The sequence below is a fragment of the Balaenoptera borealis genome (assembly GCF_965194805.1).
Source record: "Balaenoptera borealis genome assembly, chromosome: 11".
NCBI lineage: Eukaryota > Metazoa > Chordata > Mammalia > Artiodactyla > Balaenopteridae > Balaenoptera > Balaenoptera borealis.
The window spans coordinates 54,256,109-54,273,394 of NC_138868.1; the positions used below are offsets into that span (position 1 = coordinate 54,256,109).

General features: G+C 45.2%; 1 protein-coding gene across 1 annotated transcript in view; it reads right to left on the minus strand.

The window, feature by feature from the left end:
• Positions 1–107: 107 nt before the first annotated feature.
• Positions 108–17,286, minus strand: part of MAP6 (microtubule associated protein 6) — an 86,523-nt gene continuing 69,344 nt past the window's right edge. The window contains exon 4 of the mRNA XM_082342237.1: positions 108–1,233. Coding sequence (XP_082198363.1) covers positions 252–1,233 — 982 coding nt within the window. The 3' untranslated portion in view covers positions 108–251. The remainder of the gene's footprint in view (positions 1,234–17,286) is intronic.

Consider the following 17,286-nt stretch of genomic DNA (forward strand, 5'->3'; position numbering starts at 1 on the left):
GCCCGGATGAATGCAGAGCCCTGCATGCCCACCCTCAAATGTGCATGGCGCACACACACACACACACGCACACACACTCAAATGAAGCCAGGCAGGGAGAGAGACACTGCTGAGCCAGAGGGACAAGTTTTATTAGATTCCAGCAAGACTATACAATACGTGTTTCATGCAGATTAAATAAGTGTCTTTGCTGCCCCGAGAGGGAGCACTTTCATTGCCAGCTCCTTCTTTGGCATGTCGAGGGGTGAGTGTCAAGGAGAACTCTCAACATATTCTGCATAGGGGACAGTTGGGATCATGACTGGGGGTGGAGGTGATACAGTGGGCAGCTGAGGGCTCCTGAGACCTTGAATCTTCAGAGGCTCAGGGACCACAGGACCTTGGTCCTTTGCTGGTGGTGGCACCAGAGGACCTTGATCTTTCAGAGGCACTGGGGGTATAGGAACTTGATTCTTCACAGGCTCAGGGACCACAGGACCTTGATTCTTAGGAGGCTCTGGGACCACGGGGCCTTGATCCTTGACTAGTTCTGGACCTTGATTCTTTACAGGTGCTGCAATTACAGAATCGTGATCCTTTAGAAGCTCTGGGGCCCCTCCACCTTGATCTTTGACTGGCTCTGGGACCACTAAACCTTGATTCTTTACAGACTCAGAGAGCACAGAACTTTCACTCTTCACAGGTGCTATGACCGTGGCACTTTGATCCTGTGGTTGCTCTGGGACCATAGGACCTTGATCCTTGACAAGTGCTGGGACCATGGGGCCTTTATCCACAGGTTCAGGGACCATGGGGTCTTGATCCTTGACAGATGCTGGGGCCACGGGGCCTTGATCCTTCAGAAGCTCTGGTACCACGGGACCTTGATCTTTAACTCTTGCTGGAACCATAGGACTTTGATTCTCTAGAGGCACTGGGGCCAAGGAATCTTGGTCCTTGACTGGTGCTGAGATCACAGAACCTTCATTCTTTAAAGGCTCAGGGACCACGTGATCTTGATCCTTAACTGATGCAGGGACTATGGGACCTAGATCCTTCAGAGACTCCGGGACCACAGAAGCTTGATCCTTCAGAGGCTCTGGGACTGTGGGGTCTTCACCCTTTGAAGGCTTTTGGATCACAGGACCTTGATCTTTCAGAGGCCCAGGGCCCACGGGACCTTGATCTTTGTCTGGCTCTGTGGTTACAGGACCTTGACTCTTACGTGAATCACTGGTGGGTTCGACCTGGTTCCTGCAGAGGAGAGAGAGGTGGTCACTGTGAGGGCCAGCGCTCAGGCCAGGGACAGGGCAGAGCACAGATTGCCCGATAAGTCTTGGCCTAGTGGGGCCTGGGCAGGGCAGCTCTTGCTGGAGAGTCAGGAGGAGAACCTGATCTCCACGTCCTTAGTACAGAATGTGGGGTGGGGTGAGGAGCGGGCTTGGGAACTGGTCATTCAATGTGCTTGCCAATTGATTATAACCTGCGCGTGGCACGGAGGGCAGCCCCCAGGTGGCAGGACTGTAGCGGGACTCAGAGTCCTCCAGTGAGCGTCCTAGCAGCCTGTCCACCCCACACTCCACCCAGGCCATGCTGCCTTCCTCCAGAATATCTGGGCCCATCCTGGGGGCCCATCTTAGCTATCCTCTCAGAGGACCCTACAGGCTAGGGTGCTCCTGTTCTCAGGGCCTTCCCAGACTCCTTCCCTCCCCAACCCCCTAGTTAGGTGCTGAGTGGGGAGGGGCAAAGGGTCCAAGTCATGCATGAAAGAAAGAGGGAATGTTCCTCTTCCCCACCTCCCTTAAAAGGGAAAATGTAAAAACGTATTTTATCACTGACATTGTTTACAACAGCCAGCTGGCCGGGGTGACAATAAAAAGCAGAACAGCTTTTAACTGGTTTTATTATTGCTTTTAAATTCTCTATAAACAATGCTCCCCATTGTTGCCTGTATCACATTTGGTAGGTGACTGGCTGGGACTCCCCATTCAGGCAGTGAAGAGGCCCTGCTCCCCTCGCTCCGTCCCCACTCTGGCTCCCTCTACTCTCCCTGGGCCCTTGCCCTCACTTACTCCAAGGCTCTGGGGCTGATTTCCCAGCAACCAAGAGTCCAGGCCTCTCATCAGAACCCTCACAGTTTTCTCCACCTGCCTCACCGTGGACACCCGCCCCACCTCTCGGCTCACCCCCATCATGGAGAGCAAGTGACATCACTGACACCAAGGGCAAACGTTGCCACACTCAGACCACCCCAGTCAAGATGAGAGTGCACCCTCCTGCCCTGCAGGCTGGGCTCAGCCAGTGTCACAAGCCTATGCACACTTACAGCACATTCTACTTTCCAAATCACTTCTTTCCAAAGCTCATTTCAGCAACCCAGCAATCCTGTGAAGCTCGAAGGGAGGATTTATTACCCTTAGTTGTATGATATACAGATGAAGAAACTGAGGTCGAGTGGGAAAGTGACATGGGAAGTGAGGGGACCTGCATGGACTGTAAAGTCTGGGTCTTTCCACTCCTGGGGCCTGTGCTCCTTCCCTTATAGCACCTGCCACATAGTAGGTGCTCAATATTGGTTGCTATTATTACCCTTTTACACATTGCAATCAAGTCTTTATGCTTAAAATCATTTCAGTATTTTAACAGTTCCTATAGTTTAAAGCTGGTCCAGTAAGACTTCTACTTGGTAACACTTTCTTAGCTCATTATGGTTTTGTCTCTCTGGGCCCCAAGTGTGTCATCTATTTTGTTGGGTAAAATGATATTTACTCAGAAATTTATGATGATTAGAAATTATGTACATAGAGCACCTTGTACCATATTACTTTGTAATATTATAATGATTTTTCTATTTAATTAGAATTAAGTTACACACATCTGGACTATTTTTATTCTGACATGTCATCCTGATCCAGAAGCTTTTTACTATATTTAGCATCTTGAGCCCCGAGGAACTGACATCTCTCAGCAGAGCACACGGTGCCACAGGCAGCCTGTCCGTCCAGTCCCTCTTGATGTCTCTGAGCATCACAGTGGACAGAGAGGGGCCGGGGTGGCCCGCTGGTTCAGCACAACACAGAGCACAGCTGCCCTGGCCACAGGAACCCAGCTGGCTGCCATCAGTAGGACCTTAGTGTTTGTGGAGGGAGCCAGGCAAGGCCATGAAAAACACGCAGAATCCAAGGATGGCATTAAAATACCTCTAATACCTGGTGGTTGGCCAGAAAGGAAAAATAAAAACCTAATTCAGAATAAAATCCAGCAGGACACTGATTAGATGAATCCTATCTGGGAGTGAACAACTTGGGTAGAGTCATCCTGAAAGGGGTGATGAAGTTGAGACAGGAGACAAAAGAGGTGACCAGGGCTTAACTCGATCTCAGGAGCTTGGGTTGCAAAACCTACCCCATTGACAGGATATGGACTCAGTGTCCCATTGGCAGGACATGGACTCAGTGTCCCCTGCTGGCATGGAGATTTAAAAGAGGGCCAGACCCACAGCATGGGGTGCAAAGTATATTTTCCCGGGTGTTTGTGGCACTGGCTCCCACGCCCTGCCTCATTTTTCTGCTTAATGAGCATTCTCAGCCAGCTGTGAACTAACCTCAAATTTGCTCAGATATACACCCCTATGTTGCTCTGGTTAGTAAAATTGTTTCCTTAGTAAGTAAGTGCCTTTAATCATGGAAAGTTTTAGAAAAAAGATTAGAAGTGATAAATTAAATCAAATCTATATATTACCTTTTTTGGGTATTAAATTTAGGAAAAATCTGTGTAGATTTAGTTTGAAAGTATTTATAATGTTTAAAATAATTTGGCATATTATATCTAACAGATTAGCTTTGTGATTCCAATATAAAAGGTGTAATTTAATAATTAATTTAGACTTGATTTTAAGTTGAAAGATATAAGTTAACTGTCCTGAAGCTCTCATACTGTAAAGAAGCCAAGTCTGGACTTTTGGAAAAGCCACTTGGAAAGGCCATGTGGAGAGAGCAAGAGGTACCCAGCCAGCTCCCAGCTGCTCTAACCCCCAGCCGTTCAACTCACCCCAGTTGATACACTGGAAATTTTAGGCAAGGCCGTGTGGCTGACAGGGTCTTGGTGCTCCGGCCGGGTGTCAGGCCTGTGTCTCTGAGGTGGGGGAGCTGAGTTCAGGACATTGGTCCACCAGAGACCTCCCAGCTCCATGTAACATCAAACGGCAAAAGCTCTCCCAGAGATTTCCATCTCAACGCTGAGACCCAGCTCCACTCAATGACCAGCAAGCTACAGTGCTGGACACCCTATGCCAAACAACTAGCAAGGCAGGAACACAACCCCACCCATTAGCAGAGAGGCTGCCTAAAATCAGAATAAGGTCACAGACACCCCAAAACACACCACCGGACATAGTCCTGCTCACCAGAAAGATCCAGCCTCATCCACCAGAACACAGGCACCAGTCCCCTCCACCAGGAAGCCTACACAACCCACTGAACCAACCTTAGCCACTGGGGGAGGACACCAAAAATAAACGGGAACTACGAACCTGCAGCCTGCGAAAAGGAGACCCCAAACACAGTAAGTTAAGCAAAATGAGAAGATAGAGAAACACACAGCAGATGAAGGAGCAAGGTAAAAACTCATCAGACCAAACAAATGAAGGGGAAATAGGCAGTCTACCTGAAAAAGAATTCAGAGTAATGATAGTAAAGATGATCCAAAATCTTGGAAATAGAATGGAGAAAATACAAGAAACGTTTAACAAGGACCTAGAAGAACTAAAGAGCAAACAAACAATGATGAACAACACAATAAATGAAATTAAAAATTCTCTAGAAGGAATCAATAGCAGAATAACTGAGGCAGAAGAACGGATAAGTGACCTGGAAGATAAAATAGTGGAAATAACTACTGCAGAGCAGAATAAAGAAAAAAGAATGAAAAGAATTGAGGAGAGTCTCAGAGATTTCTGGGACAACATTAAACTCACTGACATTCGAATTATAGGGGTCCCAGAAGAAGAAGAAAATAGAAAAGGACTGAGAAAATATTTGAAGAGATTATAGTTGAAAACTTCCCTAATATGGAAAAGGAAATAGTCAATGAAGTCCAAGAAGCACAGAGAGTCCCATACAGGATAAATCCAAGGAGAAACACGCCAAGACACATATTAATCAAACTATCAACAATTAAACACAAAGACAAAATATTAAAAGCAGCAAGGGAAAAACAACAAATAACATACAAGGGAATCCCCATAAGGTTAACAGCTGATCTTTTAGCAGAAACTCTGCAAGCCAGAAGGGATTGGCAGGACATATTTAAACTGATGAAAGGGAAAAACCTACAACAAATATTACTCTACCCAGCAAAGATCTCATTCAGATTCAACGGAGAAATTAAAACTTTACAGACAAGCAAAAGCTAAGAGAATTCAGCACCACCAAACCAGCTTTACAACAAATGCTAAAGGAACTTCTCTAGGCAGGAAACACAAGAAAAGGAAAAGACCTACAATAACAAACCCAAAACAATTAAGAAAATGGTAATAGGAACATACATATAGATAATTACCTTAAATGTAAATGGATTAAATGCTCCCACCAAAAGACATACACTGGCTGAATGGATACAAAAACAAGACCTATATATACGCTGTCTACAAGAGACCCACGTCAGACCGAGGGACACATACAGACTGAAAGTGGGGGGAAAAAGATATTCCATGTAAACGGAAATCCAAAGAAAGCTGGCATAGCAAGTCTCATATCAGACAAAGTAGACTTTAAAATAAAGACTATTACAAGAGACAAAGAAGGACACTACATAATGATCAAGGGATCAATCGAAGAAGAAGATATAACAGTTGTAAATATTTATTCACCCAACATAGGAGCACATCAATACATAAGGCAAATGCTAACAGCTGTAAAAGGAGAAATCGACAGTAACACAATCATAGTAGGGGACTTTAACATCCCACTTTCACCAATGGACAGATCATCTAAAATAAAAATAAATAAGGAAACACAAGCTTTAAATGACACATTAAACAAGATGGACTTAATTGATATTTATAGGACATTCCATCCAAAAACAGCAGAATACACTTTCTTAAATGCTCATGGAACATTCTCCAGGATAGATCATATCTTGGGTCACATATCAAGCCTTGGTAAATTTAAGAAAACTGAAATTGTATCAAGTATCTTTTCTGACCACAACGCTATGAGACTAGATATCAATTACAGGAAAAAAACTGTAAGAAAGACAAACACATGGAGGCTACACAATACACTACTAAATAACCAAGAGATCACTGAAGAAATCAAAGTGGAAATCAAAAAATACCTAGAAACAAATGACAATGAAAACACAACCACCCAAACCTATGGGATGCAGCAAAAGCAGTTCTAAGAGGGAAGTTTATAGCAATACAATCCTACCTCAAGAAATAAGAAACATCTCAAATAAACAACCTAACCTTACACCTAAAGCAATTAGAGAAAGAAGAACAAAAAAACTCCAGAGTTAGCAGAAGGAAAGAAATCATAAAGATCAGATCAGAAATGAATGAAAAAGAAATGAAGGAAACAATAGCAAAGGTCAATAAAACTAAAAGCTGGTTCTTTGAGAAGATAAACAAAATTGATACACCATTAGCCAGACTCATCAAGTAAAAAAGGGAGAAGACTCAAATCAATAGAATTAGAAATGAAAAAGGAGAAGTAACAACTGACACTGCAGAAATACAAAGGATCATGAGAGATTACTACAAGCAACTATATGCCAATAAAATGGACAACCTGGAAGAAATGGACAAATTCTTAGAAAAGCACAACCTTCTGAGACTGAACCAGGGAGAAATAGAAAATATAAACAGACCAATCACAAGCGTTGAAATTGAGACTGTGATTAAAAATCTTCCAACAAACAAAAGCCCAGGACCAGATGGCTTCACAGGCGAATTCTATCAAACATTTAGAGAAGAGCTAACACCTATCCTTCTCAAACTCTTCCAAAATATAGCAGAGGGAGGAACACTCCCAAACTCATTCTACGAGGTCACCATCACCCTGATACCAAAACCAGACAAAGATGTCACAAAGAAAGAAAACTACAGGCCAGTATCACTGATGAACATAGATGCAAAAATCCTCAACAAAATGCAAGCAAACAGAAACCTACAGCACATTAAAAGGATCATACACCATGATCAAGTGGGGTTTATCCCAGGAATGCAATGATTCTTCAGTACATACAAATCAATCAATGTGATAAACCATATTAACAAATTGAAGAATAAAAACCATATGATCATCTCAATAGATGCAGAAAAAGCTTTTGACAAAATTCAACACCCATTTATGAGAAAAAAAAAACTCTCCAGAAAATAAGCATAGAGGGAACTTACCTGAACATAATAAAGGCCATATATGACAAACCCACAGCCAACATCGTCCTCAATGGTGAAAAACTGAAACCATTTCTACTAAGATCAGGAACAAGACAAGGTTGTCCACTCTCACCACTATTTTTTTTAAAAATTTATTTATTTATGGCTGTGTTGGGTCTTCGTTTCTGTGCAAGGGCTTTCTCTAGTTGTGGCAAGCGGGGGCCACTCTTCATCGCGGTGGGCGAGCCTCTGACTATCGTGGCCTCTCTTGTTGCGGAGCACAGGCTCCAGATGTGCAGGCTCAGTAATTGTGGCTCACGGGCCCAGTTGCTCCGCGGCATGTGGGATCTTCCCAGACCAGGGCTCAAACCCGTGTCCCCTGCATTGGCAGGCAGATTCTCAAACACTGCGCCACAGGGAAGCCCTCACCACTATTATTCAGCATAGTTTTGGAAGCTTTAGCTTTAGCAATCAGAGAAGAAAAAGAAATAAAAGGAATCCAAATCGGAAAAGAAGAAGTAAAGCTGTCACTGTTTGCAGATGACATGATACTATACATAGAGAATCCTAAAGATGCTACCAGAAACCTATAGAGCTAATCAATGAATTTGGAAAAGTAGCAGGATACAAAATCAATGCACAGAACTCTCTTGCATTCCTATACACTAATGATGAAAAATCTGAAAGAGAAATTAAGGAAACACTCCCATTTACCACTGCAACAAAAAGAATAAAATACCTAGGAATAAACCTACTTAAGGAGACAAAAGACCTGTATGCAGAAAACTATAAGACCCTGATGAAAGAAATTAAAGATGATACAAATAGATGGAGAGATGTACCATGTTCTTGGATTGGAAGAATCAACATTGTGAAAATGACTCTACTACCCAAAGCAATCTACAGATTCAATGCAATCCCTATCAAACTACCACTTGCATTTTTCACAGAACTAGAACAAAAAATTTCACAATTTCTATGGAAACACAAAAGACCCCGAAGAGCCAAAGCAATCTTGAGAATGAAAAATGGAGATGGAGGAGTCAGGCTCCCTGACTTCAGACTATACTACAAAGCTACAGTAATCAAGACAGTATGGTACTGGCACAAAAACAAAAATATGATCAATGGAACAGGATAGAAAGCCCAGAGATAAACCCACGCACATATGGTCACCTTATTTTTGATAAAGGAGGCAAGACTATACAATGGAGAAATGACAGCCTCTTCAATAAGTGGTGCTTGGGAAAAGTGGACAGCTACATGTAAAAGAATGAAATTAGAACACTCTCTAACACCATACACAAAAATAAACTCAAAATGGATCAAAGACCTAAATGTAAGGCCAGACACTATAAAATTCTAAGAGGAAAACATAGGCATTAACACTCTATGACATAAATCACAGCAAGATCCTTTTTGACCCACCTCCTAGAGAAATGGAAATAAAAACAAAAATAAACAAATGGGACCTAATGAAACTTAAAAGCTTTTGCACAGCAAAGGAAACCATAAACAAGGCGAAAAGGCTACCCTCAGAATGGGAGAAAATATTTGCAAATGAAGCAACTGACAAAGGATTAATCTCCAAAATTTACAAGCAGCTCATGCAGCTCAATATCAAAAAAAACAAACAACCCAATCCAAACATGGGCAGAAGACCTAAATAGACATTTCCCCACAGAAGATATACAGATTGCCAACAAACACATGAAAGGATGCTCAACATCACTAATCATTAGAGAAATGCAAATCAAAACTACAATGAGGTATCACCTCCCACCAGTCAGAATGGCCATGTCAAAAAATTTACAAACAATAAATGCTGGAGAGGGTGTGGAGAAAAGGGAACCCTCTTGCACTGTTGGTAGGAATGTAAATTGATACAGCCACTATGGAGAACAGTATGGAGGTTCCTTTAAAAACTAAAAATAGAACTACCATACGACCCAGCAATCCCACTACTGGGCAAATACCCTGAGAAAACCATAATTCAAAAAGAGTCATGTACCACAATGTTCATTGCAGCTCTATTTACAATAGCCAGGACATGAAAGCAACCTAAGTGTCCATCAACAGATGAATGGATAAAGAAGATGTGGCACATATATAGTCTGTAAAATGTCCCACCACTCACAGTGCCATCTGTGTGAATGAGACAGAGCCACTCCCCCAGGGTGGAAGCCGATGCGTGGTGGGTGAGTGGAGATGGGCTGGGTTCAGCCCCACTCAGCCCACAGGCCAGCTGCCCAGGGGCCCAGCCCAACCTGCACAACTGAGTCTGAGTCTGGTGCGTTGAGCCAGCTGCAGATCTTCTCAAGACAGCATACGAGACAGGCTCCTTTCACCTCCCAGCCTGTGTACCCTCTCAGAAACTAGAACGACCTGCTGGCTTTATCTTGGTTTCTGTGCTAATTGCCTGCCAGGCCTTGGGCAATTACTCAACCACAATAGACCTCAGTTTCCTCATCTGTAAAATGGGGATAGCAATACAAATGTCAGGGACAATTATGACAGAGGATCAGATGATCCTGTTGGGCAGGGATCTGAAATGATAATTTGTGACATTTGTAGAGTGCTTTTGTGCCTTACATGAATAAGTCCATAACCATAATAACTGTGTAAGAGTTTATCAGATGATCACGCGCTCATTACTTTAGCTCACTGGAGCCTCCTGGCAGCACTGGAAGAAGGCAGGGAAGGTGGTGGACAGCCCTGCAGCCTCACCCTCCTGCACTGTCCTCTGGCTACCCCATGCTGCTGTTTTGTTTCTTTTTGTTTCTGCTGCCTGGATTTCCCTCTTTAACCCACTTTTCCTGTCTGTCCCTGATGGCTTGGCTCAGATCCCACCTTCTTACAAGGTCTTCCTGGATGCACCTCTCCAAATTAGTTTTGTCTGTACCTCCCTTGCAGCACCATTTTACAGTCTCTACCCACATTCATAGATACCCTAATCGCATGTCAGTTTTCCCCCATTCGACTGTGAACTCCCTGAAAGCAGGGGCCATCCACCTGGCCTGCAGCCCCAATGCTCAGCACAGTACCTGGCACAAAGAAGGTCAAACAGAAAGATTTAGAAATTATTGTTGCTGAAACCTGGTTCATCATCTATCCCATGGCCCCAGCCAGAAACTCAGAGTCATGCTAGATACTTTCGACTCCCTCAAAGCCTTCACCCAATCCATCAGGAACCATCTGTTCCGGCTCCTAACATTTATTTCCTGAATATTCACATTTCTTTCCCTCCCTCCCTTCCCCCACCAGCTGTGCCATCATCTCTGTGGACCACTGTCACAGTCCCCTAACTGGTATCCCTGGCCCCTCCTCCAATCCATTCTTCACACAGAAATCAGGATGACCTTTCAAAAAAGCAAATCCTTCCCCTGCTGAGGACGCTTCAAGGTTTCTCCTTGCGCTGAGAATAAAGAGGTTTTACCCTGTTCCATGGCCTCACCTCGCTGACCAGCCTGCTCCCACTGTCTTCCAGCTCTCTATGCCCCAGCCTCCCATGCCCTGCTCCTTTCCATTTACAGCTTTTGCACATGCTGTTGTCTCCTCCTGGGACCTTCTCTTGCTCCCTCTTCTCCTGTTAATACTACTCATCCTCCATCTCTCAGCTCACCTTCTCAGGAAAGCAGATGTGACCAGGCCCCTGCTACAGGCTCTCCCAGTCCCTGACACTTTCTTTCATATCCCTTATCACAGCTAAATACTTGCATTCTTTTCCATTAATGTTTCTCCTACTAGACTGAAGCTTCAAAGGGCAGGACCATGTCAATTTTGTAAATCATTGTACCTAAAACAGTACCTGACCCAGGGAAAGCCCTGACTAAATACTTGTCGAATGAATGAATAAATGAGAGACTTTTCTGTGCCAGGCTCTGTCCTATTTGCAAAATGTAGCGTTCCAAGGTTACATGAGACAACCAGTCTTAGAAACTTAATTTTCTTCCCTTCTTCCTGTTTCCATGGTGACAGGCAATGCCTCCTGGGTACACACACGCTGACCTTGGATCCAAGCTTTATTAGAGTCTGTAAGCAGGATTACCAAGCACTGCCCGAGACTATCTGGAGAAAGGCTGATTCTTGCCATTGCACACAATTCTAATCCTATAATCCACCTGGTTTTTTTTCTTCTCAGACTCTCCTGATGCACCATCACAGCAGCCCGGAGCTGGGGCAGTGCTCCTGGTGTAGGGCCCTGTTCAGAAATCGGGGACCTATAGACCCTGTCCTTGAACCCCCTGCTTCCACAGCTTAGAAAAGCCCTGAGAAAGAAAGAAACTCATATTTCCTGAGCAATAACCATGTGCCAGGCTCGGTGCTGGGTATTTTAACCTAGGTCATTTCTTGGACGGTATAGAGCAGGCTGCTGGAGGAGCAGTGCTGGAGGAGAGAGTGCACTGACGGGGCTCGAGGCCAGAAGAGCTGGGTTCGAAGGCTGACTCAGCTCCATCCTAGCCATGGGCGCCATCATGGGCATCCAGGCTGCAACGTTTCAGTTTCCTTAATCTATAAGATGGGGATTACAGTGCCCACCTTCCAGGGAGGGTTCATTTATGGAGACACTCATGGCATGACCCCTGGAATACAGGTGATATTTAGTATTAACTAAATGTTAGTCCCAGAAAGGGACTCGGTGATCTGGTCCAATGTCTCACTCTACAGATGGGAAACTAGGTCCAGAGTGGGCAAGCAGCTCTCCCAAAGCCACACAGCTAGAAATAGCAGGTCCAGGACTAAATAGAGGCCTCTCAAAATCTCACTGGGTGGGTAGAAGGGATGGAGCAAACTCACTTGAAACAAAGATGGGCAGGAGGGGCTGAGAGGGGCCAGGCCGCTTGCGCCTCAGGGGCCCTGCAGGAGGAGGGGGGACAGTGGGCCAGGCGATTTCATGGCTTTGTCTCCTCCTGTCTGCCTCCAAGGGTCCTGGACAGGTGCCCACGTTTCCTAGACACAGACAAAGCTCCCAACACATTATAAGAGATGCAGTTACCCGAGGGGGGGTGTCAAGGAAACCGTCTTTGAAAGGCTTGTTATTCTTATGAAGAATTGCAGGAGACAAGGCCTTCTCAAAACAAGAACTCTCGCCCCGCCCCTCTCTCCCACGGGACTCTGTGGCCTCTATTTTAGCAATTATCATGGTGTTTGGTAATTACCTGCCTCTCCCCCTAGCTCGTGGGCTGTGTGTTTTTCATCTCTGCATCGTGAGTACCTAGTGTCTGGCTCATAGTACCTGGCAGCTATTTGTGGGAGTACCGGGTGGCTGGCATACAGCTTTTTCTCTTTATTCTATTTGATGTTTTTTCTCCTTTATCCATTCATTGGACAAAGTCTGCTGAGCCTGCACTCTGGGTTAGGCCCTCTGCTGGGGGAACAGGCGGGAAGGAGCCCGGGGCCCTGACTTGCGGAGCCCCCCGTGTGGGGTGCACACCACGAACACTGTGAAGTTAACAGTGCACCAGGACCACCAGCCCTGGCCCCAAGCCCTCACCTGCCTGAGTTTCTCCAACCGGAGAGGCCTGAAAGTCCCCTCAGTGCGAAGACGTCACTTTGCTCGAGAAGTCCTTTCTCTCTGGTCCCTGAAAGCACAACTCTGCAGAGCCACTTCAAAGGCGCCCAGGCTGAAAGGACAGACCTGGGGGTCATCGGGTCTCCTGAACTTGTGCTGCTGTCTCCCGCTGGCTGGCCCCAGCCTCTGCCCGCGCTGCCCCGGCGGGGGGTGGGGGGGTGGGTCAGGGCCACACAGCCGGGTGGGGCAGCCCACCCTCTGTAGCCCGGACCCTGAGCAGAGCCTGTATTTCTGTCAGCTCCACTCCCTGTATCCCTGCCCTGATCCGGGTTCTGTGCTCTGGCGCCACCCTTCCAGAGAATGCCATGCTGCCTGACCCAGGACTGATATCTGAAGATATTCCTGGCTTCTCTGGACAACGCATGTCCCCCAAAAGCTCAGAGCCCTCACCGTCCCGACTGCTCTCCTCACTGCACATCTCCGTTGGCTTCCCTCCCTTGGAAAGTGTGCCCCCAGAACTAAAAGGGATGTCGCAGTTACAGTCTCCAAGAAGCAGCACCCGCCGCCTCTGTCCTGGCACCTCTACTGATACGGCCCTCGGCTGCTCTCTCTAAGGCACGTCAGTGCTGTTGCCCAGCACCACCGCCCGTCTGCCTAGTAACGCCCTCAGCAACTAAAGGTTCAGGTCCGGGGTTACTCCCTCAGGGAGATCACCCTGACCCTCCACCTCCAGGGGTCGAGTACTCCTTCTCCTGTGTCCCCACAGCCCCCCTCTGTCCCCATCCCCTCGCCCCATCACAGCAGCCTCCATCAGATGAGCTGCCAACCGTTCTGTAGCTGCCTCTCCAGACTGGGGCTCTTTAGGGCAGAGACCATGTCTGCTTCATTCTCTTTCCTCTCTCTTTCCCTCCCTCCCTCTCTCCTTCCCCACCCTGCGCCCTCCCCTCCTCTTTACTCCCTCCATCTTTCCACAAACATTTAATAAATGCCTACTCAGTGCCAGGCTACTGATGAGAGTGGAGAGCCAGAGCGCCCTGGCATAGGGCTGGCACATACAGGCGGCCTCCACCCCAAATGGGAAGCTTAAAAAAAAAAACTCACACAAGATCAAATTCTAACAACTGCATTTACAAGACACACAAATACTTTCCTATTCTTAACTGCCTTAGGACCTTTTTGTCCTCCCAAACTGTAACCTCTCTTTATGGTTTTCTAAGAGGATTTTACATTCAATATGGCACATCGTATTCTCACAGCAGCCCGTCACCCAGGCAGACAGGGGTCACTCGTGCCCCCATTTTCCAGAGGTGGAAGCGGGGCTCCGAAGGGTCACATTGTGAGTCGGTGGCAATGTCAAGACCTTAACTGAGGATGACAGACTTTCGGTCAAGCTCTTTCCTTTCTACAACAGTATCCCTCAGGGGTGTGACTTCAACTATAGAGATTCCAAATTTGTCTGCAGAGGTCTGAACTCGGTCTGGCTTGACATGACTCTGACTGGTTCTGCCTGGTCCAGGAGGCTGGAGCCATTGACCTCTGCAGGTCCCCAGCTCCGAGCTCCCAACTATTTCTCCTGAGAGTTGCCCCTCTGGGACTCTAACAACCAGTGCCCCTTTGCCTCAGCCCTTCCCGCATCTACTACACAAGGACCTCCCTGGTTTACCTCCTGGTGTTCAGCAGACCCTGGCAAAGAAGATTGTCTCAGAAAACAGGGGCCTCCTGGTCTAAGAGTGCCCATCTGCACCCACACCTGTAAACCCTACCTGTATGGCTGCCAGTCAGTGTACCAGCCCAGGGCTACACAGGGAGTCCACCCAGATGTGGCTCATCACACAGGAAGAACAGCTAGGACCATGGCTAGAAAAATGGCTGCCACCACAAGCCTTAATTCTGGGTGGGGTGGGTAGGAGGTAGTAACTGTGCTGATCAAACTCAGCATCTGTGACCTTCATCTGACTCACTTTCCAAAGATGATGAGAATACTTAGGGTCACTGAAGGTTTTGGAGCAAGGAAGAGAGAGGATGAAGAGACTGCCTTTTCAGGAATTCTTTACAGTAGGAATCCTAGAGATGGTCCCAAGTACTGGACAAGGAATGGGTTTCAGTCACCCAAACCAGGCTCCAAATCCTGGCTCACCACTTACAAGTTGTGTGACTTTGTTATTTAATCACCTAGACTTGACTTCTTTATCTGTGAATGGGGATGATGCCTACAACAGACTCTCTAGCCCTATTGTGAGGATTAAATGGGAACAAGTGTGTAAAGGTCAAATAAATGCTCCTTCCCTTCCCCTAGGTTGTGCCACCTCTGCATTTTACAAAAGTGGCACCAGACAGCTGGGGCAGATTCCTAGTTTGGATTTTTCTCCACCACTCCAGGTTCCCTGTGGGAAGATGTGTTCTCCTAAGTACAGGGAGATGGTTGCAGTACGTAGCTAGATAGTTTTGTTTTCTGCCCTGTGTTGTTGTTGCCTTTTCTTTCTTTCTTTAAATTTTTTTTACTTTCTTTATTTATTTTTTGGCCACGCCATGCGTGGCATGTGGGATCTTAGTTCCCTGACCAGGGATCGAACCCATGCCCCCTGCAGTGGAAGCACGGAGTCTTAACCACTGGACCGCCAGGGAAGTCCCTGCTTTTTCCTTTTTCCTTTTTGCTGGTAAATACCTTTTCTAGATATAACCTGCTAAGAACTAAATAAATTCCAATTTGTATAATAAATATTTTAAAAGCTTCCTTGGTTGTTTTAATACCAAGAAGGCAAAGTCAGGGGCATAGTTGACTGTCTCGATGAGCTGCCATGAATCTGATAATCCTGCCAATGACGCTTTTAAAAATGTGAAGTGCTGCATTACAAGGATCATACACCATGACCAAGTGGGGTTTATCCCAGGATTGCAAGGATTCTTCAATATACACAAACCAATCAATGTGATACACCATATTAACAAATTGAAGGAGAAAAACCATATGATCATCTCAATAGATGCAGAAAAAGCTTTCAACAAAATTCACCACCCATTTATGATGAAACACCCTCCAGAAAGTAGGCATAGAGGGAACTTACCTCAACATAATAAAGGTCATATATGACAAGTCCACAGCCAACATCGCTCGCAATGGTGAAAAACTGAAATCATTTCCTCTAAGATCAGGAACAAGACAAGGTTGTCCACTCTCACCACTATTATTCAACATAGTTTTGGAAGCTTTAGCCACAGCAATCGGAGAAGAAAAAGAAATAAAAGGAATCCAAATCGGAAAAGAAGAAGTAAAGCTGTCACTGTTTGCAGATGACATGTTACTATACATAGAGAATCCTAAAGATGCTACCAGAAAACTCCTAGAGCTAATCAATGAATTTGGTAAAGTAGTAGGATACAAAATTAATGCACAGAAACCTCTTGCATTCCTATACACTAATGATGAGAAATCTGAAAGTGAAATTAAGGAAACACTCCCATTTACCATTGCAACAAAAAGAATAAAATACCTAGGAATAAACCTACTTAAGGAGACAAAAGACCTATATGCAGAAAACTATAAGACACTGATGAAAGAAATTAAAGATGATACAAACAGATGGAGAGATATACCATGTTCTTGGATTGGAAGAATCAACATTGTGAAAATGACTCTACTACCCAAAGCAATCTACAGAATCAGTGCAATCCCTATCAAACTACCACTGGCATTTTTCACAGAACTAGAACAAAAAATTTCACAATTTCTATGGAAACACAAAAGACCCCAAATAGCCAAAGCAAACTTGAGAAAGAAAAACGGAGCTGGAGGAATCAGACTCCTGGACTTCAGACTATACTACAACACTATAGTAATCAAGACAGTATGGTACTGGCACAAAAACAGAAATATGATCAATGGAACAGGATAGAAAGCCCAGAGATAAACCCACGCACATATGGTCACCTTATTTTTGATAAAGGAGGCAAGAATATACAATGGAGAAATGACAGCCTCTTCAATAAGTGGCACTTGGGAAAACTGGACAGCTACATGTAAAAGAATGAAATTAGAACACTCCCTAACACCATACAGAAAAATAAACTCAAAATGGATCAAAGACCTAAATGTAAGGCCAGACACTATAAAACTCTAAGAGGAAAACATAGGCATAACACTCTATGACGTAAATCAAAGCAAGATGTTTTTTGACCCACCTCCTAGAGAAATGAAAATAAAAACAAAAATAAACAAATGGGACCTAATGAAACTTAAAAGCTTTTGCACAGCAAAGGAAACCATAAACAAGACGAAAAGACTACCCTCAGAATGGGAGAAAATATTTGTAAATGAAGCAACTGACAAAGGATTAATCTCCAAACTTTACAAGCAGCTCATGCAGCTCAATATCAAAAAAACAAACAACCCAATCCAAACATGGGCAGAAGACCT